Source organism: Aedes albopictus, chromosome 3, assembly GCF_035046485.1.
Source record: "Aedes albopictus strain Foshan chromosome 3, AalbF5, whole genome shotgun sequence".
Classification (NCBI taxonomy): domain Eukaryota; kingdom Metazoa; phylum Arthropoda; class Insecta; order Diptera; family Culicidae; genus Aedes; species Aedes albopictus.
In genome coordinates, this window is record NC_085138.1 from 243,533,763 (window position 1) to 243,560,538 (window position 26,776).

The 26,776-nt window shown below is 40.9% G+C and overlaps 2 protein-coding genes across 2 annotated transcripts; both read right to left on the reverse strand.

Moving 5' to 3' along the window:
- Positions 1 to 4,144: 4,144 nt before the first annotated feature.
- LOC109401538 (uncharacterized) lies at positions 4,145 to 4,806 on the reverse strand. The gene is made up of 2 exons (XM_019674109.3): positions 4,496 to 4,806; positions 4,145 to 4,436 (listed from the first exon to the last, which is right to left on the reverse strand). Exons 1-2 carry the CDS (start codon positions 4,731 to 4,733, stop codon positions 4,162 to 4,164), a joined length of 513 nt encoding a protein of 170 aa, XP_019529654.3. The 5' UTR covers positions 4,734 to 4,806; the 3' UTR covers positions 4,145 to 4,161.
- Positions 4,807 to 13,976: 9,170 nt separating this feature from the next.
- Positions 13,977 to 16,000, reverse strand: LOC109412613 (caspase-3). The gene is made up of 5 exons (XM_019686235.3): positions 15,382 to 16,000; positions 14,841 to 15,055; positions 14,514 to 14,780; positions 14,322 to 14,454; positions 13,977 to 14,258 (listed from the first exon to the last, which is right to left on the reverse strand). The coding sequence occupies exons 1-5, from the start codon at positions 15,882 to 15,884 to the stop codon at positions 14,186 to 14,188; spliced, it is 1,191 nt and encodes a 396-aa protein (XP_019541780.2). The 5' UTR covers positions 15,885 to 16,000; the 3' UTR covers positions 13,977 to 14,185.
- Between the last annotated feature and the right edge of the window lie 10,776 nt (positions 16,001 to 26,776).

A 26,776-nucleotide genomic window follows, 5' to 3' on the forward strand; every position in this document is an offset into this window, starting at 1 on the left:
TGTGGCAATTTCATCGTGGACACCCTTTATGTTATTATCAATAACATATTAATATAAAAATTCGTTATTGAAATATTTTTCGAATTCATTGTTATTAAGTTGTTATTGAAACTAACAAAACAAGTTATTGAAATGGTTTTCCAGGAACATTTTTTTGCTATCGTTACCAATTATTTATTCGAACACATAAAATCAATTTTAATACTTTTTGTCACCTTTTGTACAATATTGGTGTGGTTACCATCAAATGAAGCGTGTTGTAGTAAAACATCGGAATTATTATGCAAATATGATTGAAGATTATAATATAACGGAGTTCTATATAAGTTTTCTTTTCTGCGGTAGCCGCCGCGTTCTACCACAGCTGTGAAGGTCTTACCGGAGCCATGAAGATCATCCTATCATTGAAAAAGATGGCCAAATCAAAGTATGCTTGCCAAGTGCATTGTTCAGAAAAGTAACAACATATAATGATCACCGGCGTCGTATTCAAGGTATTCATGAGCTGATTGATAATGCCCCGGTAAAAGTCATTAGTGCAACAGCTTAAAAATCTATCATAAAGTAGATTTTTTTCTCTCAATTAGCAATAGGCATCTTTTTTTTTTGCTTGGTAAGATCTGTCCAAATCAACGATATGAATCGCATAAGCCTAGGCTTTCTAGCTTGGACATAACTGTCGGATTCTTATGTCCTGGGATGGGACAGAAAGAGGAGCATCGACGGAGTGACATTAATTTTCTTAGCAAAGTCACTCCCAGAGTATTTACTTCACATTTAGTGCGTAGATTAAAAAAAAACTGCTCATAATAACGATTTGTTTGCAAAAACCTCCTCAGCCTGTCTTTCAAGACATAGTACCCAAAACGTAGTATGTACAAAGATTGTATGTGTATAAGACTGGGTCAACAAAGTCGATTTTTTTTGGAACAAAGTTTTTTTGATTCCTTTTAGCGTTCCATACAACTGTGCAAAATTTGGCAGCGATAGGTTGCTTCCCCGTATTCCGCATTGCGATTGAAATTTGTATGGAATTTAGTATGGGAAAACGTGTTTTTTTTTGCATTTTTCTCAATAATTGAAATTTTAAGTGTAAAACGATCTAACTGATGACGTTGAAGTATAGCCTTGGATATGTCGAAAAACTTTGCCGAAGACCGCAAAGTGATCCGACACTTGTTTAAAACGTTATAACGTACAGATTGCCCGATGGTGCTTAACATTTAACATGTAAAGGAATAACATCAATGATAAAATCTCAATTTTTGGCCTAAGTTACCAAGCGAAAACCTTTTTTCACAAGCGTCGGATCACTTTGCGGTCTTCGGCAAAGTTTTTCGGCATATGCTAGGCTATACTTTAACGTCATTAGTTACATGGTATTAGACAAAATATTCAATTTATGAGTAAAATGCAAAAATGTATGTTTTCCCATACTGTTTGGGAAAAACGCTATCGGTGCAGAGCCTTACCATCATCAACAACTACAACTCATATACACTACTTTCTGCATCACACAATCTATTTATACCACAACGTAGGCTCAGTTAGACGTATTTCTGTACAGTGATTTGTTTTAATAGATAATATATATGTAAACCTTGATGTAAACCGAAAAATTTCTACTCTTTGTCGTACGGAATCGAGCCACCTCCCTACCACTTGCTCGATCACATACTACATACATACATTTATTTGTTCAACATCATTAAGACAAGACATAATCAACAATAGTACGCCACAATACTCGGTTTGTGGCTGCCGCTCGCCATCCTCGGTCGCGCCCAATGCTCGCCAAGTCACGCTCCACCTGGTCCGCCCATCGTGCTCTCTGCGCTCCACGCCTTCTTGTGCCAACCGGATCAGTTGCAAACACCAGCTTTGCAGGGTTGTTGTCCGGCATTCTTGCAACATGCCCTGCCCACCGTATCCTTCCGGCTTTGGCCACCTTCTGAATGCTGGGTTCGCCGTAAAGTGCAGCGAGCTCGTGGTTCATCCTTCTCCGCCACACACCGTTCTCCTGCACGCCGCCGAAGATCGTTCTTAGCACGCGTCGCTCGAAAACTCCGATCACATACTAACTTCCATACAAATTTCAATCGCAATGCGGAATAAGAAGAAGCAACCTATATCGCTCCCAAATTTTGCACATTAGTTTTGGATGCAAAAATGGAATAAAAAAGCTTTGTTCCGGGTTGGTGCGATCAAATTTGAACTTTCTCCATACAACGTTGACCCACTCTAGTGTGTATTCTGCAGTATGTACAAGATTCCAGAATCATAAAACGCGTTTCTTACATATTTCAACAATAGACCTATACTTAGTGATTGTTTTACCGTGGATCGGGTTTGGTATGATGATTAGAGTACTTGACTATCTTGCCGACGACCTGGGATCGAATCCCACTCCCGATAAACTCACCGGCCTAATAATCTCGGTAATAATGATAAAAAAATACCGATAAATTGTGAACACACTGAAGCGTTTTCAGTGTAGTTCGCGTAAAAAAGTCAAGGCACGGTAAAATAGCTAGAGGTTTCGGCAGGTTCCATTATGTTTTTTTTTGGGGCGTTTCAGGGTGCTGGGTTACTGATAATACAAGCAACGTTAATTGTTAGCTTCGTTTGCTGAAAGAATTCGGAAGAAATTTCTGTATATTTTTTGTTATTCTTATAAAAAAATCGTAAAATTTATTGTAAAATAACTGACAGTGAAGTTGAGTGAAATTCTTAACTATAACACAATATGTTTTAATTGATTAGACGTGAAATTTCATTGATTCGATCGTTACGTATGTTTTGCAACTTAACGACGTATTCGGACCATTACACTTGTGTTTAATGTGGGGCCATTAAGACAAATCCTATTTTAGTCACTTTTCGATTATAACTAAGTCACTAAGTCAATATTAAGCCAATTGACTTGAATGTTTGTTCACGGTTCTACATATACAGTATCTAGCCGTGTACAAATGTATGTCAGTTGGTCAGTCGGCCTTATGTGGCCGACAGGGTACCCGGGTCCCAGCGCCCATTTAAAAAGCACGGTGTAGAAAAAAGCTAAAGTTTGTCGGACACATAACGGTTAAATTATGAGCGAAAAGTGTATAAAATACTTGTTGATTCTTAACTTTATTAATGAAATTGCAGAAGACAATATTCTACCTTTCTAATTCTTGACTTTTCATAATCACTCCTGAGTTGATCTCGTGATGATACAACACAGCGTTCTTTACAGAAACTGTTCTGGATATGTTGCATCATTGTAAAAATATTAAAAAAAAAACTTTCTGGTGCTTTTGCCACCAACAAATCATCTCTCTAGATATTGTAGCAACTACAGACAAAAAGTCTGCACTCTGTTATTCCGAGTGATGAAACACTGCCGGCACTGGCCTGGCACGTCCATGAGTGATGAAAAACACAATAGGGCATGTTAGGAGAAAGCAGTACTCATAAAAATACCACTCTGCTCAAGAAAGCCAGAACACATTCCCACCCACATTCATGTCGACGAAGTTGGTTGGGACTTGGACTCGGAAATGAATGGGAAAAACCACGCTCGAGTGTGGTTCAACAAGCAACAGCAGCAGTAGCACTAGCAGCTTCACCATAATGAAATCCACGTCTCCATAAAACACATAGAAATTATGTGCAATATTTATGCTGCCATGTATGGCTCCTGCGTAATAAATATAAGTAACGGAAAAATATCGCTCCTGCACGTAATCTACAACCCCTTATGTTTTATGTATCACTGCGAGGCGGAGAAGAAGAACTGATTGTGACTAGCCGGGCTCTTGAGTTGCAGGGGAGATATTGCACTTGGCTGCTTTGTCAGGTCCTCCAAAGGAGAAGTGCACGACGACGATGACGACGATAGGGGCAGTTGTTCTTTACTTCTACGATGCAGCTAGGGAGCAGAACTGTGTGCAAAAGCAATTCTCTAAGCTAGAGAACGGTTGCGGCACCATTCATCAACATATGATTGCAGTGGGTCGGTGCTTTTGATGTCAGAAACGATATGAGCAGTTTGTCTTCGAGTGTTTTTACTAGATTGAACAATATCCGGTGGACGATCAACACATTCACAGCTTTATGATTAGATATGTTTGCATCTATCAATGAAACTTAGAGATCGATGAATATCACTCTTTATTACTAACTATAGCATTGCACTCTTTGATCTAGATCACCACAAGATGTATCACACACGGCAGCACCAGCCCGGTGACCGATGCTGACTCCTCCGAACAGCCCTGCCACTCCACCGACAACAGCTCCGATGACAGTGCCAGGTCCGGTGAATATACTGCCAATTCCGGCCCCTACGAAAGCTCCCGTCAAAGCGCCTCCACCGACGACACCGCCCACCGAGGCCATCATGCACGGATCAGGGTTGTTTCGACCAGTCAACCAACCCCAAAACGTTGTACCTACAAGGTTGAAAAGTTGTTCACAAACAAAACCACCCGAATTCCATCCAGCCTCTTACTCGAGTAGCCATTAGCGGTATCACGTTTCACTATTTTGGCGGACACCACTTCCGGTTCCACTGGATCCGAACGTACTGTTGTGTCATTCCCGAACGGCGACGAAAGCTGCGACTGTCGTCCCGAAATGAGGTCTTCCAGATTTGTCGTCCGACCGGTGGCTTCGATCTTAACTGCGAACAACGGTAATCCCACCGTGGTCAGGACCAACACCACAATGAGCCTCCGAAAGACGTGCATGTTGCTCTTAATGTACGCCAGCTTGTGACCTGTGCCGATTGTCGACTGAGATAAATTAAATACAATTGTCGCGCGAAAACAGACTGCGGATGAGCAGTAGCCGAGGGGGAGCTCGGGGTGGGATGTTTTTCTCTACGGAAAGGTCAGGCATCATGTCAGACATTGTTTGTGACTTCTCATTCAAAGGGTCGCCTTTCTCATGGATTTGGCAGATTATACCTTTTCTTCCTATTCCTTCGGTAGCTGTTTGATTTCGGCAGCCTATTTATTGCACCCATAAACAAATGGAAACGCTCCATAGAAAATCAAAAAGCGCTCCATAAAGAATGAACATATGTTCCATGAAAATGTGCAATATTACCCATAAATAATTGAAAACGTTCCATACTTTATAAAAAATGTACCGGTAAAACATAAAATTTTCTCATTAAAAGTGAAATTTTGCACCAATAAATAATACTGAAATGCTCCATGATAAAATACAAATGCTCCATAGAAAAATGCAAATGCTCCATAAAAAATTAAAACTGTACCCATAGAAAATTGAATATTGCTCCATAGAAAAATTAAATTGCACCATAAAAAATTGAAAATGCACCATAGAAAATAGACAAATGCTCCATAAGTATTATCAAACTGCACCACATAAAATACTATTTACTCCATAAAAAATTGAAAATGCTCCATAACTTTAAACATTTGCACCACTAAAGCAATGCAATGTAAAGCAGTCGAATTAAATTATGAGAATATGCTATCTATGGAGGATTTTCAATTTTTCATGGAGCAATTCATATTTTCTATGGTGCAGTTTGATAATACTTATGGATCATTTGTCTATTTTCTATGGAGCATTTGCAATTTGTTATGGTTGCAATAACCTTTTGCCGTTTGATTTCCCCGATCTTGACTATCAACTGGTGCAGGCAGGGGGGCAACTTTTCTGGGCCCATTTTGATGAGTTCAGCTGCGATACCATCCTTTCCAGCTGCTTTGTTGATTTTGAGCTGGTGAATGGCATCCTTAAACTCTCTCAGTGTGAGATTTGGCTCATTTCTGTCCTCTGCTGCATTGGTGTAGTGAGTCGTTCCCTCCGTTGTCGTGGTCCCCCATGTCTACGATATCTACGCTATTCGCAGCATCGAAGTGCTGCTTCCACCTTTCGATCATCTCACGTCCGTCCGTCAAAAGGCCCCTGCATATCTCGGCTCGCGGTACGAAGTCTTTGTGGGATGAGTTGAGCTTCTGGTAGAACTTCCATGTTTTATGGGATCGGCACAGCAGTTCCATTTCTTCTCACTTCGCTTCTTGTAAGTGGTGGTTTTCCCCCCGAAAGAGACGGGTCTGCTGTTCCCGCTTCTGTTTGTTTCATTTCACGTTCTGCCGTGTTCCTTGCTGCAGCATTACCGCCCGTGTTGCGTTCTTTCCTTTTCCTTTTCACTCTGTACCCCTCGTGAAACCATGTTTCGGTGCATCGCTTCTCCCAATAGAAATACACTAGAACTCCAATGGCGCTGTAGTCACATTTCTTATTTAATTAAATTAATTACTTGAACTGTAATAATTGAATGTTCAAAAGTGTCCAGCTTGTAGAGGATTTTATGTTTTGGTAAACAAATTTAATTGACACTTCTAGGACCGCTACTGACGCTGTAAGGTCGTGGCAAACTAGATGTTAGTCACACGAACAGTCGCGACATTGGACTTCTGTGGCTAGTTATTCTAATCTTCTCCCCAATAGAGCATTTCACACCAAATCCCCCTATCCCACTTGTACCCAAACCGAACGGAACGGGAATGGGTTGTTGACTCGTAGGTGCACATGTACCCCCCTCTAAATACACGATGCTCAAGCTACTGCTTACTGCTTGCTGATGCTGCTGAGTCGACGAATATGTTTCAATCTGTGACGATCCGACGACCGAGAGATGGACAAGTAGGTAAGTGGATTAGCGGATTACACTACCGGGCGAAGGGTGGTCCCCACGATCCGTGGTCCGGTGGTTCGGGCGGTGCGGTGTCGTATCGTCAATTTGTAATACTATACGGTGCGGTGCGGTGTGCCTCTTTAGTTTATTAGCTTGCACAGTTTGTGCTGGAGTAGCTTTTTGATTGATGTTTACTTGTGATTCTTGGACGACTTGGTGGATTACATTTTTTTTTCTGTAATTATGGATTTTATTTTTAAGGGCTCGCTGCAGGTGCACTATGTAAATCGAAATGAATGTAACATTAGAAGAAAACCGGGAAAATCTACGACATGTTTTCCATTTTATGAAAGAATAAAGTACTACAAAAAATTAAAACCTTGACTAAAAGAGTAATTTTATAAGTGCTGAGACATTTCAGAACGTCGAAGTTGTTGGTGACTGTGACTATTATTATGATAGAGTTTTGGCACTTCTCAGCAAAAATTGCTGAAAACTTTCGCCTACCCCGGGAAATCGGAAAGGGGATTAGGCTATGTGGATCTCATTAGCCGGTTTGCTTATATCCTAATGAGTCTGCTTCGGATGTCAGTTGTGATGATTCAAGAACCGCCTAACTATGCCACAGGTATCACCGCTTTCAGGATGCTGTTCAGGTCCTTCTTCAATTCCAGCTCGTCTAGAGACCTTAGGAGAGATTTAGGGACAACTCCGGTTGCCGAGAGGACAACCGCGACTCTTTGGACGTACTCCAGGTGCCACATCTGCTTCAACTTCTCCGCTAGGTCGTGGTACTTGGTTATTTTGCCGAAGAACGTTGATTGGACATTACCCAGTGAACCAGTCATCGTATAAGATGTTGCATAAGATGATACAGTGGAGGCTATATGCGTACATTTTACATGCGCCTAAATGGAGGCATGCATGCATATTGCCTCCACTTTATCATCTTATGCAACATCTTATACGATTACTGGTTGTCTGGGTATGGTCTAACGGTACAGCGATGTCGATAAGGATTACCCGCTTCATCCTTTTGACGTAAACCACAATGTCGGGCCGGTTGGCACGAATGAAGACGTCCACAATGATCTCGCGATCCAAGTAGTACCGCTTTATGCAACTATTTTCCAGAACCGGGTCCGGCTGGTACCTGTAGTAGGATATAAAGCTGTCGACCAAGTTGTGCAAGTTTGGTGCAAGTTTTTGGTGCACTTCTTGGCAACTTCGTTATGACGATCGAGGTAGGCCTAAACAGCCTGCAACGACATGCTCGATCGTTTCCTTTACTGAATTGAACCTCCTACAGTGGTTTCCCAAGCAACACACATGTTATATAAGAGTTACGACAGTGCAAGTTTTGGTTGTATAGAAGTTAATTTTACGTAATTCCAACCTTGTGTTGAAATAACGTAAAATAAACTTATATACAACCAAAACATGCGCTGTCGTAACTAATATAGAACATGTGTGTTGCTTGGGCTTGCACACCTTCGTACAATATTTTTTTTAAATTCTTAATCACTTAACCTAATTTACAGCTCTTTTGTCCACTAGGGCACTACGTGAGCGATTCCAATTGGACGCTGCACTTACACTTTGTAAAGCGCCTACATGTATTCTATTCTAATTCAACTATATCGAACTGGTGTCTTGTCTGCTTCAACTTTTCTATCCTGTCCAAGGTAGAATAATGAGCACGACGATGCTGATGTGTGGCTGCTGTTTCTTTTCCAGTCCAATTGGGGGTCGTCCATTATGGGTTGCGGTTCGCCGATATCCAAATTCCGGGTCCGTTAGAGCAATATGCTCCGAAGAGGGTCAGGTGTCAGTTGCTCTCGGGGGAAAGAGCAACTGACGAAAAATTGCAAGTGCCGGGGCTGGGATAAGAAGCGAACGTGTGGACCACTGCGCCACGGGCCCCGAAAACTTGTACAATATGTACCGCTGATAGTTCTTCGTCGCAAACCCGGAACTAGATGACTACCATTAAACCTTCTGTATCCGATAAGAGGTCACCTCGCATCAGCCATATATTCGACGCCGCCTTATCGATGTGCTCAAGCTCCAGCTGATGGGGGTGTGTCCCATGCAACTCCTTCTGCTTCCACGCTACACTCATCTCGTCAACGGTCTCGATGTCGCAGTTCAGCTGGTAATCGTCCTGCACCAGATACAGGGCGCTATAACCGTGGTCAGCTTCACTATACAGTGCGGTACATTTCAAGACGGTTCTTGCTTTCCACGGAATATGCCTGCAACTGCGCGTGACAGGGTGACTCTTTTGATGGACGACTTTGGATGGCGCATGCGGTGCTTGGTGAACGCCACGTACTGCTCGTTCTAACGCCTCGAGGTCAGTCTTGGTCCACTTTACCACCCACAAAGCTGTAGGTCAACAAGGGCACAGCAAACATATTGATCGCCTTCACCTTGTTGCCGGCTGACAGAAAGCATCTCAGAGCACAGTTGACACGATGCAAGAACTTGTCCTGCAGTTCCTTCTTGATCGCTGTGTGGCGAATACCTCTCAGTTTCAGGAGCCAAGGTATTTGTACGTTTCGCCTTCAACCATATCCCGAATCTTCTCCTGTTCGTTGACGCGAAAATAGTTGGCGTCCACTACTTGACGCCGGCGAAGATGGACTGACCGGCATTTGTCAATTCCAAACTCCATCTGGATGTCGTTGCTGAACACCGTCACAAGCTGCAACAGTTGGTGCTGCCTATGTATTGATTCCGCAAACGGGTTCATGCCGTCCATAAAGAAGGTGTGGGTTATTCTTGTACTTCTCTCCCCACTTTTCAGTCGGTATAGCCATAGTTGCATTGGTTGAGTGTTCTGCTGAGAGGGTTCATCTCAAGGTAGAACCAAGCGGGCTAAAGGTATCACCTTGAAATACCCCCTCCTGATGCTGAGAGTTCTGATCCGCCACACAGCTGTCCGTCAGTAATTCTTAGGGACGTGCTCCGCATCCCCATCGCGTGTTGCATCAGCCTGATGACGTTCCTGTCTACCTTTTACAACTGCAGTACCTTTTTTTTTCTTCTAAACCATAGGGGGATAATCTGCAAACAGACACCCTAACAGGAAGGTTAGGATAGTATGGGGCTGAGGCCGTCTTCTACTACAATAGCCAGGACTACTCTCTCCTCGACCCACTAAACACATTCCTATGGTCGCCAAACCCTACGTCTATCCGGAACCACCAAGAAGGTATTGCTTCAGAGAGGGGCATATCGCATCCTCAAGGTTAGCTGCGTAGCCTAGCAGCAACGAACATCGATGACTCGCCCTGGAGAGTCCATCACGGTAACATGCTGGCGCTTAGCCAGTTTTCCGAGTGGTCCTCACCACTCCCTTTGTCCTCGGAAGGCGGGCAGGGCAACCCCGCCCGCGCCCTACTGCTGAGCGGACATCAAGAACTGATGCCCACATGCGACCCGATCTGACCTGCCCGCAAAGGAAGGGTATCACTACCCTTCAGGCCCTATCAGATGCATCCGTAGGTTGCAGACAGCAGGGTCTCACCTACCCCGACCCTTGCCGGGGACCCCTTTCCAACCGCGGGCTCGGATCCAACCCAGTAGACCGACGCCACGACAGTACCGCTACCGGGACTTCCTCTCCGCGGCCACTTAATCGCTGTAAAGGTCGATCTCGACCGCAGGGCACCGGTATGAGCTAAGAAGCATCGTGTGACACGGTACGGTACGCGCTCGCAACCCGCAGGTACATAAGCCTGTAAGTACTTTCCAGCTTCCGTCGGTAGCATTCAGTACTTAACGCGGTGCCCCACGCCGGGCCGCCATACCTAAGTATGGACGTAGCAACACTAGTCAGAAGCTTGCGCTTACTGGCGTACACCGCAGAGCTATTGGACATCATCCGGGACAGTGCCGCAATAGCTGTGGAGGCTCTTTTACAGGCACAATCGACGTGGCTACCGAAGGTAAGCTTGTCGTCGATCATCACGCCCAAGTGTTTGACAGAGCGCTTAGACATGATAGTGCACTCTCCTACACTGATCTCCGTCTGCTGCGCCGATTGCATGTTGTTAACAACCGTCACCTCTGTCTTGTGGTGAGCCAGCTCCAGTTTCCTGGACCGCATCCACGCCTCCACAACCTTGATCGAGTGGTTAGTAGTCAACTTTACCTCCTCGATCGTTTCACCGTAGACCTCGAGCGTAATATCGTCGGCAAATCCGACAATCACCACTCCCACTGGGTACTCTAGAGATGGGCAATCAGATCCGGATCCGTTCAAAAGAATCGTATCAGTAAAGTGAGTGGGTGAACCGTGGATCTTTTACAGAGAGAACCGGGTCACCAGTTTACATGATTCTGTGAGAAAGAGCCTAAAAGAACCGATAGGTTCTCTTTGTTTTGCTCTGGGTCATTTCCAAAACACAGCAGCTCTACGAAACGCGCCAAGCACACACAACCAACAGCAGCGTTGGTCCAGTTCCCTCCCCCTGGCCATGCAGCCGCAAAACAACGCACACGATCTATCGCTCTCAGCTCAAGCGGGAGAGCAGTACCGGCAGTCCGGAAAGATCTGATCCGAACAACCCGAACTCGAACACGAACTCACACATTATCACTTCTTTCGTTCGGTTCTTCAGCAGTATCCAGTAGGTTGTGTGGTGCTGGCGCTGGGAGAGTGATAATGCGGGTCGGGAAGATCAAGAGAATGAGTGCCGCTTGATGTGTGTGAAGCGGGCCCCACACGAGCATCAATACTTCATTAATATCGATACTTTTTGTTGGAATTTTCGTCAAGCTCGTGGTTACCCCTATGTATTAATGGAAAATAATCTTTCGATTAAGCTAAAGGTTTGATGGGAATTTTGTCAAGAAGTAGTGATATTGATGAAGTATTGATGCTCGTGTGGGGTCCCCTTGAGAGAATAAACTGGAAACAAGCAACCCCATTTAGTTCGGTGAAGCTTGGTCATTCATTCCATAAATGAGCCGCTGATCTGCTCAAAGGTCTGGTTCACTAATGTGATGGATCCGGTTCGGATCCGATCACTGAAGTGAGCCGTTTTGCCCACCTCTAACTCTAACCTCAACACCTCGTCGTACATGACATTCCATAATACCGGACCCAGGATGGAACCTTGCGGGACTCCTGAGGTTATGTGAAAGCACTTCCGACCCACCTAACTGCAGTACCTTAAGAAGGTACGAGTGCGGTATTGAGTCGCACGGCTTTTTGCAGTCGATGTTCGCCATGCTCAGGTACCTCTGCTTTTCAGTGGCTTAACCCACAGTGACTGCATCTAGGGTATCGCGCCACTTGGGCGGTGGCTTCTATATTCGTCTGTTTGCCACTATAACTCAGTCAATTTTGAACCAATTGACTTGAAATGTTGTACACGGGTACATACTATACCTATCTCACCACATTCCAAAAGTTGTGTCAATTGGTTCAAATTTGACTGAGTTATAGTGGAAAACAGACGAATATAGAAGCCACCGCCCAAGTAGCGCGATTCCCTATGATGACCTGATTTTTGCAGCCAAAAAAAGTTGAGTGCGTAGTGGTTTCAAGCCGAGCGAAGTTTTTCTCGAAGGTGAGGTCCGGATTATACTTCGTCAAGATAGTGTAAATCCGTCATCCTACGCGATTGCTCAATGGGACGCTCCGGTACACGCGACGTTGCTTCCTGGTGTGACCCCCGGATTTTCAATACCCGACGGCACCGATTCCGAAACCTACCGATAACGGTTTCTAGAATCGCGCTCCACCAGTGCTCCAGTGTAAACCCACCTTGGGGCGAGTTCCAAGTTTTTGGCCCATTCGGTCGCCTGAAGATTGTGCCCGCCGGTACGCGGCGGCGTGTTCCCAGCCGACCAAAGTTTCTGCCCGCCGGCCCGCGGCGGCTTCCTGTGAACCAAGTCCTTCACCCAAGCCCGATCGGAGACAGTCGGCCCCGAACGACCAGCCGAAGTTGTCCAAACCGGCGTCGCGGCGCCGACGTCGCACCCCTGGTCCCATGACCGCGTGCTCAGCAAGGTAGGCAGCTCAACTCTCTCTCTCCCCTCCCAACGTGTAAGCTACGACAAGGGCCCCAACGAATAGCCGAAGCAGTGTTTTTCCCCACGATCCCCTACCGTAGAATAAAATCTATTTTTCTTACTCAACTTTATACTTTTACATTCCACAGAAGCAAGAGAGTAATCCAAATCCCATTACTCTGGTGGCCTTTCATTGTTCGCTCGATACGCAGAGGTAAGTGTAGGATTGCTCAGTTCTCCCGGGTCTAAAGCCGACCCTGAGGAAGGTGAGCTGGCCGAGGCGTTCGGACGTCAACACCCCAGGGCGAGTGGACGTCCATGGTGATTTCAAACTGTGTCACGTCGCCAATCTCCGGAAGGCCCTGTTCATAATCAGGCTTGTCGTTTCGGATGCAGTTGTAGAACTCTCTTTCGTTAATGTTGAACATCCGGTTTTGTTCTCTCCGCTTCAAACATTATCTATAACGCCGCAATAGTTTCGCAAGAGAACTCAACCGCTGTACATGGGTGTCAAGGTTCTCCGTAATATTGATTTCTGTGAGATCTCGGAGTTCTGCGGGCTTCATAATATTAGCAACATAACGAACTAACCTCGTTGATCGATTCCCCTGCTTGTACTGTGTTTATCGACCAATCTCGGTCCGTAATGTAGTGATCCGGTTCTCCAAACATCCCATCCACAGGGGTTTTTGTGTGCTGGGGCGTGTGCGACCTTCACTATCTCTTTGCGGGCGCTTCCGTAACGATGGTCGACATGACCCCTAAAATGGATAGCGTAGCCATCAACAACCTTGCGCCTTCATGTGTTTGTTTCTCAATCTCCTTGGAAGTACTTGGCTGATAATAAAATCACCAGAAAACCTTTATTGCCGACAAGAAAAACCGGAAGTTGTCAATGTTTTTTGGGAAACCGCGTGTCCGTGTTTAAAAAAAAAAGATTTTATTTGGATTGTTTGCCTGGTATCTAGAAGGATGTTTTATGTAAACAAATCTTGACATCGTTCACCTAGTGATGATAAAATTACATTCAGGAATGATTTACCCATTTTACCCCACCTTGCATTTTGGATTTTGTTCGCCAACTCATAAGTTAACTTTTCTCGTCGTTGTATCTCAGGCTACTACAACATATAACTGCAACACACAGAATTGTAATGGAAATGGTCAACCTGAAAATATCCTACACCTTATCGAAGATGAAGCTTTGAAAAACGTGATCCTGCTTTCAGCTGATCTCAGAAAGGACGTAGGTGATGATGTATTTCAATGAATGATGAAAACTTGCGAATTGTTTATGGAAACTTTTATTTCAACATTCATGGCAACAAGGTAATGTGGCATTTTGTGTGATGTTGGAGTGCTGGTAGCAGTAGTAGTGTTTCAATAGTAGTAGTGGTGGTAGTGAATTTTCAAACAATCAGCACGGTAGTATGCTGTAATATTTCTTCCGACAAGCAGGAACTTCATGTTTGTTTATTTTTGCCAACATTATTTCCATTACGATTTCTTGAGATCATCGAAAAAGAACTGCTTTGTTAGTGTAGATGTTTCTGTAGGAGCTTGACCCACTCTGAAAATTATAAAACATTAGAGCCTAGAAAATCACTTTTACTTTTTTATATTTTTCTTTTACTTGTTTTTGTCAAACTCGTTTCGCATCAGTCGCATAATGTCGATGATTTCTTTATCCGAATGTTGCCTTATAAGTTCAAACAATGTTTGAATGAAGGTGCTACCGGTCATCGAATTCCTATATGATAGTGTACCTACAGTTGAAGTATAAAAACTGTAAACCACAGCCAAACCCAAAATCAATGCAACTTACCTTCATAAGTGCTGAAGCATTTTAAAATGTCGAACTTGTTAGTGGCTGTTTGAGTAACGTCAGCTTCCATCACTGCGTCACCCTTGCAGGCTTGTACGAAAAAGAGCCTTGGCTTGCCCTTCAGTGTATCGTTCATCAGCGTTGGTTCAACTACGGCATTATCCAGTTGATAAAATCCGTCTACTGTTTGAATCTTATCGTTCAATCCTCCATGGCTCATTATGACAACGATCAGGCATGAGTAGTTGGAAAGATTTTTTGTGCGCACTAGAAATTAGACAGGGAAAATGATGAGCTGTTTTTTTTTTATACCAAATATCATAATACCTTCGCTCATCTTTTTCTTCACCTTCGCCACGGAAAAATCCTCGCAAATATCGGAAATCTTCGCATTGTACTTTTTGAAAAAGTCTTTTATCAATTTGAGATCATGTTCACTACCCTTCCGGAACAATGCTTTATCATTTTTGAACAAATGGTGGAATATCACAACGTAAGCGGGTTTCCGAAGATCATACTTCTCAAGTGTAGAATTGGTGGATCTGTAATAGAAGAACACAATTACGCAAAGATGCTTTAATGCAATATGTAATAAAGATTTGAACATTGATTTCGCGACATTAATATTTTACAATGACATTTTCATTAGATTTACTTTGCTAACTTCCATAACTTCAAAGTCAAACATTTTATTCTGCAATCGATATATGTAATCCCAAAACAAAATCGATTATGTATTTTGCGCGGTCGTAGCTCCGAAAGATAACGACTGTTCCAAGAAAAATTGCTTTGTTTAGTGTGTTTTATAATACAGGCACACGTAGCGTTATAGTGCTCAACTCTTTGTTGATATACTTTGGGTACTGACCTTGAAAGTACAGGAACGCTTGCGCTTCGGAATTGACGGGATGTACCAACGACGGGAGCACTAGTAGGAGCAACAGTAGTGGAACTCTTCCAAGTAGGAACAGGAACTTCTCCGGTTCGCTCATTATTTACCAATGACGTGGACCGATTGTTGTCCTTAGAGTTTCCGAATGAGTAGAAAAGATTTCCTCCCGCTTTTGATAGAGCATTTTGGCTGAATGATGTTGTAGGCACTCCTCGAAGGGAACTATACGCTGGACTGTTCCTGGTTGAAATACCACTCTCAGCTAGCCGGCGTGTCTGATCGTACACAGGCTGATACGTTTTATTTACCGACGATGCCGCTGAGCTGGTTGCTCTGTCCGCAGTCGCTGTGGGTCTATACGAACTTACCAAACCCGATGATGATGTTTGTGTTTTGGAAACAATCTTCGTGGTTTCAATACTTCGTGTAGTTTTCTGACTAGAGTAGGATGTAACCGTTTTTGAGGATTTGTAGGCCATTTTTTGTAAACTTTTCAAACCAACCAATTTCACCAGAACTATGATTCACCAGGCTAGAGTGTGGCGCTCATAGAGTCTGTGCGACGATACTGGCGGGTAAATGGATAATGGTGAAAGATAAGAAAGCGAGCGTTCCGCTTATCAGACGTCAAACTCGCGTGATTGTAGTTAGTGGGATACAGTCATTGGCGAGGGGTACGGAATAAATTACTGATTTGCTACACACAAAAAATCAGAAGGCAGATTCGTGGTTATTTTGCCTTTGTATTGTATAGGGTATCGCGCCACTTGGGCGGTGGCTTCTATATTCGTCTGTTTTCCACTATAACTCAGTCAATTTTGAATCAATTGACTTGAAATGTTGTACACGGGTAGATACTATACCTATCTCACCACATTCCAAAAGTTGTGTCAATTGATTCAAATTTGACTGAGTTATAGTAGAAAACAGACGAATATAGAAGCCACCGCCCAAGTGGCGCGATTCCCTACATGTATGCGCGTTCTATTTCTCATACATGTAGTACATGTTATTATTCCATTTAATTATAAATGGCAATGCATACTCAATATTTGCTTGACATGTAAGATTGTTAACTATTTTTGTTTAACAGTGTATGTTAGGGTGGTCCAGACATGTCTGAGTATAGTCTAAATCCTCATAATTTTGTCGTTTCAAACTACACATTCAAGCTAACTTCGAGTTATTCGGGTAAATTTTGTGGGGAAGGAGGATAATTGGAATGAGTTTGATGTTTGAATGAAAACAAAACAAAGAAGGTGTTGAATATAGGATTGAAGAATTCCAAATTGTTGCCGCTAGGTGATACTAAACATTAAATTTATGAATTCAAAAATTGTTATTGTTCCCACCATAAAGAGACCATATATGTTATTGTTGTTCAATTGTTATTTTCAATTTACTATGTGAGATTAACGTACTCTACTACATTCGTCGTTAAAAAATATAATAGCAAATAAAGTAAAACATTTTCGGTTTCAGGATAATATTTGGAGTGCTTGCAAATTATTCTAAGCGGAAAATCTGTAATTTATTTTCATTTATTACCTTAAGTTAACTGCTCTCACTTGCCCCAGTGCATTCCAGCATATGGGGCAAGTGAGACCTATGAGAGTAAACAAACACAATTTCATAGTTTGATCTCGCTTTCCTCAGCCTAAGTCGAAATTTACACAAAAAAGAAGTAAAAATCGGCGCTTGAAGTAATCAATCATTGGATTATATTTAATTACTTCTACTCTAATGATAAAGCTATTGTTAAAAATGGTTAAGTCTTGGGTAGAACATATTTTTTTAAACCATCTATTTTTCAAATTTTCGTCTAAGCAAATTCTATTATTTTTTTCGTTTTGCGCTGCATAATGAGTTTTATGAATGTTAAGGAACCGGCCATAAAGTATGAAAAAAAAAATAAAAACGACTTATTCAAAGTTCACGATTTAATCTTTATTGAATGATCGTAAAATTATGTAAGGGAAAACATAACATCTGTAAATGCAGAAAAATCTTTTGGCGAGATTCATCAACTACGTAATATGAAAAGCAAGTTTGGAAATTTTTCGGTATTTAACTTTATGGCGCTTTGTGTATAAATAAAATCATTTTATTTTACACGAGCTGCTAGAGTTAATTTTTTACTCAGTGGTTCGTTATTATATGTGCTACGTTATTTATGCACGATACCACAAAACTTTTCCAACATAAATCGCTTAACTAAGTTATTCGTATAAGATATTTATAATTTATGCCACCTTACATATATGCAGCAACTATATTAAGCCATTTGTGAAAAAAAATCCGAATAGGTCTCACTTGCCCCGTGATAAGGAGTAAATGAAGATCTGCTCCAGTAGCTCCACTTTTTATTATACACGCAACCTGAGATTGGCAGATTCTAATACATTTGGGTATGAAACATATACAAATATTGTATTAGGGCCTTGCAAATACAAAAATTGGTAGGTGGCAGTATACCAAAAATTGTATTGGCTTCCTAGAACCTGGAAAAGGAAAATTTCGCATGTGTGCGTGTGCTCTGTCGCACTGGTTTCTCATTATTTGTTCTATTTTTAGACTGATCATGGCAGCAGCGGCGGCATCAAATACCAATACATGTTTAAAAAGTAATACGGGCGGCGGCGGGAATCGAACTGAGACACTATCATAGTGATACACGGTATCCTGCGCTCTAACCAGCACGGCTATAACTGCACATGAATAGACAAGAGGCTGAACGCCATCATGATAAACACAAACGTGGCTTGGTGATGAAAGTGATACAGCCTGCCACACTGCACAATGGGTCCAGAGCCGTATTTGCGAAGACAAAACTGTTTAAGCTTCAGCTTTAAGTTTTTAGACACATATTGTGTTTTAGAAAGTTTATTTTCAATTGTTGACCCTATTCCCTATTATTGTTATGTTAGGGTGGTTCGTCTGGTTAAACTGATTCAAAAATCTGCTTTCTAATAATTTTATTTGCGATGCCATGATGGATGGTGATGGATCGTTTAATTAGAAATTCCACCAATAAACGGCAAATTTTAAATTTCATATATCTCAGGACTCTCACCACTTAGAAAGTTGGTGTCTTCGACAACGTTGTTAAGTGAGTCAAGGGCTTACAGTTAATGGTCCACTAGGCGGCGCTAGTTACACATTTGCTAAATCATTCAAATGATTGATATTTTTCCGTGAAGTAATCAACAAGCTGTAAGTTTGTTTTCTTTGAACGTGTCTAAGTCAAGTCAAAGGTTTTTCAAAGAGTTATGTATTAGTCATAATTGTGCAATGTCGCATTTCATTCGGTCCCCTTGATCCAGAGATATAGCAATTAAACGAAGAACACTCAAATATGAACTACTTTATTAGAGTTGCTCCAATTTTATGTAAAGTTATCCAATGGAGCCCAAATTTGTACCGTTTATAGCTTACTAGTTGTGCAACTGGCAGGAAAAATTTGAGAATATTTGGTGCATTATTGAAAAAGTTACAGCTTGCTGAATATATTTGAAATAATAAATAAAAGTTGCATGCTTCAATTAATTCGTAATTAGCGCCGCCTACTGAGAGAACCTTGAACCAATCAGCTAATCAACTGAGCGGCTGTAACCAACCTAACAACATCGCCGAAGACATCAACTTTCTAAGTGATCTGAGTCCCGAGATATATGGAATATAATATTTGTTTGCTCACTAGCGCTGCCTTGTGGTGGAATTTTGAATCAAACGGCTCATCATTTGTTAGTTCTTGACCAGCCAAATAATATTGCCCAAGACACCAACTCTCTAAGTAATCAGGATGATGAGATATTTGGTATAAACATTTCATCAGTGTTACGTCTGTTTGTCTCTGGTATGACAGATATCACAGACAGCAAGACGTAGCACTGGCGAAATTTCCATACCGTACATCTTAGCACCATGATTACTTAAATATTCGGTATACTTGGCAAAGTTGTTAGGCCAGCCAAGGTTTTACTGGTGATGGGCCGTTTTATTTAAAATTCCACCACTAGGTAGCGCTGACGATAAATTAATTAGTATATTCCATATATCTCAGAACTCTGATTACTTAGAAAGTTGGTTTCTTCGGCAATGTTGTTTGGTTTATTAAGGCGTTTCAGTTGATTAGCTGATTGGTTCAGGATTCTGCCAGTAGACGGCGCTAGTTGCAAATTAGTAGAAGCATGTATCTTTTACTTATTATCTCGAATATATTCAGCAACCTGTAACTTTTTATAATGTGTAGGGAATATTCTCAAATTTTATCTGCTAGTTGCACAACTAATTAGCTATAAATGGTACAAATTTGAGCTCGACTGGATAATTTTACATGAAGTTGGAGCGACTCTAGTAAAATGTTTCATATTTGAGTGTTCTTCGTTAAACTGCTATATCTCTGGATTAAGTGAACCAAATGAAATGAAATTTTGGACATTTATGACTAATATATAGCTCTTTGAAAAACCTTTGACTTGACTTAAATATGTTCAAAGAAAACTAAATTACAGCTTTTTGATTGCTTTACGAAAAAAAACATTCATTTCCATAATTTTGCAAATGTGTAACTTGCGCTTCCTTGTGGCAAAATTTCGAAACAAGTGGACCATTAACTGTAAGCCCTTGACCTACCAAACAACATTGTCAAAGACACCAACTTTGTAAGTGGCCAGAATTCTGAGATATATTAAATTTAAAATTTGCTTGACCTCTAGCACCGCCTAGTGGTATATACAAAAGCATGCTAAGTTTTAAAAATTGCCTAAAACATTTTCAGCAAGTTGTATCCTTTTATAAAGTCCACCAAAACTATTCAAATTTTGATTACTTGTTCCTCAACGAGTTTGATTTAATTGGTGCAAATTTGGGCTTGATTGATTATTCAACTTTACACGAAATTAGAGCCCTTTTATCTATATCTAGTTTTTGACTTCCGTTTATCAAATTACTGTACCTTAGGACTAAGCGAACAGAATTAAATTAAATTTTGAAAGTTTGTGACAAATGTATTGGTCTTCATGTATCGTTGGGCTCGACTAAAATATGACTAAAGGCAAAAAAGTTGCAATTTATTGAAAACTTTTCGAAAAGTTCTAATGATTCGAATGTTTTATCCAAGGGATGAAAGTCTCTTTAATAAAGACAAATCAATCAAATCAATCGAATGTTTTATTTTTGTAAATTTGCTATGACTTTGTAAAACATTCTGATATTGTATAGAGAATAATTAATCAGCAGATTTTTGGATAAGCCACACTTGATTGACCGTAATCATTTCACAATAATGAAAAAAAAAAGAAATGACAGAACTTGGCAGAAACATTTTTGTCTTCGTAAATTCGACTCTAGACCCATTGTGCACTGAAAAGCCCGCATCCAGCAGGTTGCTGTTTGCAAGTGGAAAATTCCATGTAGACAATAGGACGCGAAGCTCAGCAGCGAAGCGAAAGTTATTTTTAGACGCAACCCGGTTCAACTTCTCGGGTTTGAATGGAGGTGTTTGTGTGTAGTGGTATGGAACCTATGAAACCGTGTAGCGCATCTTAATACAACGAATGGATTATGATTTATCACATTTTCTGTATGTTTTTAATACATAAATTGGTAGAAAAGGCATATCGCAATTTTTGGTAGCTTTTCTTGTTTTGCGTGTATGCATAATATACATAATGTAAAATTTTTGAAACATGTTTGATGCCCATTAATACGAAGAAATATACCAACAATGCCTTTTAGAACCATTGGAGTTATAAAATTATTTTTGTTTAGAATTTTTTGGCTTGGCAAAACCAAGCTAGCAGTTTTGAGGTCCCACTTGCCCCGGGGTACCTTATTGAATTTTGAAAACCATTTATCAATGCTTTATTCTAAGGGTAAGCGCTATACTGAATAATTTTGCCAACTACGCTTCGAAACGAAATTTTGCGGACTTCAACGCCTACAGATGAACACTATCCAAATGTTGAATAGTATCTAACAATCTGACAATAAATCGAACTACACTTATTCTCACTAAATTTGAACAACTGATATAGAGGAGTATACATGAGTGACATGATATTACACCGATGCACATAATTATATATTTTCCAATAAACATTTGATTGACAATTTTGAACCGCTGATGGCACGAAAACTCTAGTCGAACATTTGAAAAGAATGTATCTGCTTTACGTAAACAAACATGTTTTGGCTCTGTAGGGTCTATCTGCATCCACCCACGCGCTTCTACGCCCTTATCAGAAAGAGTGTTCTTCAAGCTATCTGTTTTCTACAAGCTATCTGCAAAGCAGTTTTAAAAATATAAAATATGTATCTTTTGCTTAACCCTCTAATGGATACCTGGGGTCCATTTGGACCCCAGGCAACTTTGGAGTAATGGCAAACAAGTTTGGTAAAACATATTGACTATATTTTTGCAATACCTTCAAACAAGACCTAGTTCTATTATTTAAGCAAAAAAAAAGTTGATTTCATGGCATACTTTGATTTTTATTCCATGTCAAAGTTGAACCGGGCGATTTTGTATACCTGGGGTCCATTTGGACCCCAAATTGAATTCTCCATATCTTTTTATTCTGTTGTTTTAGAATATTCATGTCTTCGTCAAACTTGTTCGGTAGGTCAAGCGCCATCTGGCGGTGAATTGGTTAATTCGAAATTTCCCCACTAGATGACGCAATTTGGAATTAACAATTTAGTAATATAATGTTTTAAAACGAAATTATCGGAAGATCTAGAGCTTGTAGAAGCGTCACGTCTTCGGGAAAGTTGCTCAGTAAGTCAAGCGCTTACAGAAAATGGATCGATTGATTTGAAATTCCATCACTAGGTGGTGCTACTGTACATGTAAATTTGGTATCCCATAATATGTAATATATATCACTGGATCCTTATCACTTAGAAAGATGACGTCTTCGAGAAAGTTGTTGTGTTGGTCAAGTACTTCCAGATGATGGGCCGTTTGATTTGAAACTCCACACATAGGTGGCGCTAGTGAGCATTCTAAATGTACATCCCTTATATCTCAGGATCCTGATCACATAAAAAGATGACGTGTTCGGCAAAGTTGTTTCATAGATAGCATAGCATAGCATGAATACTTGCACAAATCTTGGATGGAGTTGCAAAGTTGAATATTTCCATTGAACCTCTGTCACTATATGACGCTAGTGAGCACTGGGCATACACATTTTGATTCATTTATACATTAGGATTCAGATTATTTAGAAAAAATGTACCTGCAGGGCCCATATAGCCGAGGCGGTAAACGCACGGGTATTCAGCATGACCATGCTGAGGGTGACGGGTTCGATTCCCGGTCGGTCCAGGATCTTTTCGTAAAGGAAATTCCCTTGATTTCCTTGGGCATAGAGTATCTTCGTGCCTGCCACACGATATACGCATGCAAAATGGTCATTGGCAGAGGAAGCTCTCAGTTAATAACTGTGGAAGTGCTCATAGAACACTAAGCTGAGAAGCAGGCTTTGTCCCAGTGAGGACGTTACGCCAAGAAGAGAGAGAAAGAGAAAAAAAAATAAGATTCTGCAAATAAGTTGCAAGAAAATATGATGAGTCGTTTTACTCTGAATTTTGCTCATAGGTGACGTCAGTGAGCATGCAATTTGTATATCTCATATCGCACAAGATTCAAAGAAAGAGAGGAAAACGCACAATTCAAAACATATTCTCATGAAGAGTTTGTGTGCGGGTGACTTGACTCCTGCGTGAGAGCAGTGAGAGCCAGCAAGGCACAATCCCAGTGCACAGTTTCTGCACGCACTCAAAAAAAGAAAACACCACTCAGTGAACACGCAGAGTGTTCACAGGGAACTGTTCAAATATGTTAATGAACCAAACGCATACCAGTGGATCCCAAAATAAAACTAAGAAACATTATATCTTAAAATATCAGAGACAAACAGATATAACACTGACACAATTTCTCACCCATATATCTCAGGGTTTTGAATACTTAGAGTATTGGTGTGTTCGGCAATACTGTTACGCTGGTCAAGGACTAACAGTTAATGGGTTGATTGAAAGTTTGATTAGAAATTCCACTAATAGGTGGCGTTAGCGAGCCTGTTAATTTTAGTTTTTAAATATCTGTGGACGCTGGATACTTAGAAAAATTCTTTCTTTGACAAAACTGTTTGGTAAATAAAGGGATTACAGTTTTTTTTACCATTTAATGCAAAATTTCATCTCTAGGCGGCGCTAGTTACAAATTTGCAATAGGTTGCAAGTGATTAGAATTTCTAAAAATGTATTCAACAAACTGTACTAGTTATAGCTAACTAGTTGGGAAACTTGTCAAAGATTGATATTTTTTGGGGCACCTAATAAGAAGTTACAGCTTGTTTAAAATTGTCTAGCTAATAATTAAAATTTCTTTGTTTTTGCAAATTCGCTACTAGTGTCACCTAATGACAGAAACTATGACCAAATAATAATTCAACTGAAAGTCCTTGATCTTCTGTACAACTTTGCCGAAGACACCATATTTATAAATAATCAGGATCCTGAGATATGTAAAATTTAAAATTTGTTTTCACTCGTGCGCCGTCTAGTGGTAGAATTTTGAATCATACTGTTCATCATCGAACAGTTCTTGAGCAGGCGAATAACTTTGCCGAAGACACCAACTCTCTAAACATATGGGAGAGAAATTTTGTCAGAGTTATGTCTGCTTGATTGACATCACATAAATCACAGACAAACAGATGTATCTGTAACGAAATGTCAATTCCATATATCTCAGGCCCTATTACATGGAGCTTTGGTGACTTCGGCAAAGTTGTTTGGTTGGTAAAGGACTTACAGATGATGGTACGTATGATTCGAAATTCCACCGCTTGGCAGCGCTAGAGTGCAAACAAATTTCAAATTTTACATATCTCAGCATCCTGATTATTTAGAAATATGGCGTCTTCGGCAAAGTTGTGTGGTAGATCAAGGGGATTGATTCAAATTATCGTTTTATTCGAGTTTCTGCCACTAGGTGGCACTATTTGCAAATTTGCATGCACATTTTAATTATATGCTAGAAAATTTTCAACAAGCTGTAACTTTCTATTAGTGCACTAAAAACTCTCAAATTTTGACTGCTGGTTGCCCAACCAGTTAGCTAACCTGATCAGAATCCTGCGATATATGAGATATATGCACGCGCTCAGTAACGCCACCTATACGTGGAGTTCCAAATCATACGGCACATCATCTGTAAGTCTTGACCTACCCAACAACTTTGCCGGAGTATTCATCTCTCTGGGTGCTCTCTAGGATCCATAGATACATGAAATATTAAGTTTGCACGATTAGTTGCGCCATCTATGTGGAATTTTCAAACAAACAGTCCATCATTAGTAAACACTTGGCCCAATAAACAACTTTGCCAAAGATACCAAATTTCTATGTGATCAGGATCATGATATAAATGTGATCATATACTTAATACTTACATGCTCGCTAGCGCCACATATGTGTGAATTCCCGGATCAAACGGACCAGCATCTGTCAGTCCTTGAGCAACTCAACAACTTTGCCATGGAGCGGACCAGGTTTGATGGTTAGAACACGTGACTATCACGCCGAGGACCTGGGATCGAATCCCACTGCCGACAAACTCACAAAATGTGAGTTCTTCCTTCGGAAGGGAAGTAAAGCGTGGGTCCCGAGATGAACTGGCCCAAGGCTAAAAATCTCGTTAACACAGATAAAAAAACAACTTTGCCGAAGATACCATCATTCTAGGTGATCAGGATCCTGAGATATGTTAATATAAAAATTTCATGCTCTGTAGCGCCATCTATGTGTGAAATTTTCAAACAAACGGTCCATCATTAGTTAACACTTTACCTAATAAATAACTTTGCTGAAGACATCAAATTTCTATATGGTCAGGACTTAATATACATGTGCTCAAATACTTAAAATTTACATGCTCACTAGCGCCACCTATATATGAAATTCCGAATTAAACAGTCCTGCATCTGTAAGTCCTTGACCAACCCAACAACTTTGCTGAAGACACCGATCTTCTAATAAGTCAGGATCATAAGATACAAAAGATCAAATTTGGGGTCCAAATGGACCCCAGGTTTCCGAAATGGACCATCATTTAAGGTTTCCTGTAGAGGGTTAAACAGAGAATCAATCAAGAAAGACCGAAAATTTCGATCAAGGTTACCCTGGGCTAATTTCCCATAAGGGGCTGTCCATAAACCACGTGGTCATTTTTTTGGGACTTTTCAACCCCCCCCCCCCCCTGCGTGGTCATTAGTCCATACAAAATTTTTTATTTGTTCATACAAAATGGTCATTGGCCGAACACCCCCCCCCCCCTCATGACCACGTGGTTTATGGACAGCCCCTAAACAATTAAAAATTTCCCCAGTGCAGAAACAGGGGTGTTATCACCCAGATAACCAATAAGCATTTGTATGAGCTGTATTTCTGTTTCATATCTGCATTCGACCTGTTTACTGCCGTATCATAGCAATTCAACTGCTAAACTTCCCTATATTAACTATTTGAATGCTACTTAAAATCTGACAGCAGTTGCGTAGCATTTCAAATGCACGGTGAGATTTGTTAAACAGGCATCATAACTGCTACTTTATTGCCTGCTAAGAGAGATGAGTGATGCTCAAACCTCAAAACATTTCCACTTTTAATTCACGTATCATGCATGGCTATAGAAGGCACTATTAGTGTTTTCATAGGTAACAACGAGGAAGATCAATGGGAAAAATATGCCATTGCACAGTGGTCCACGAACCAGATTTACGAGGAAAGATGCATTCAGCGCCTTCAAATGATTTTCTAGAATAATATGGTCTTCTACAAAGTTGTTCCTAAAAATAAGGCCCTCTTTTCAATATACATGGAAATTAGGGTGGTCCATATTTTCAAAGAAATTGATAACCAAACTTTTTTATTTGCAAGAATAACTGTATACATTCTTTGGGATAGTTGTAGATCTATCAATTTTGAGCAAGCTTGCTGAAGACACTTTTTATGTAGCTTTAAAAATGACCGATCTAGAGGTATTTTTCTGAATAAGCTTTCGCATACGTCGGGTCACTTTACGGTATTCAATAAAGATGTTTGGCATATATTTACCTACGTTCAAATTAAAAATGGTAGGGTCAATTACAGCATCTCCTAGGTCCAAACATTTAAAACTTTTTTCTGCATACATTTGATCGTTTTTTCCCATGTGGCTAGTTTCTATTACTGTGCAAAAATAAAGGGCATATAATGGACAAATAGTGGTTTCGCTTCAACATTACTTGAGTAGGCAAGTAGGGAAAAAAAGTTTTACACTGGTAACGCCTCCCTTGTAAATCTAAGAGTGCTGTAG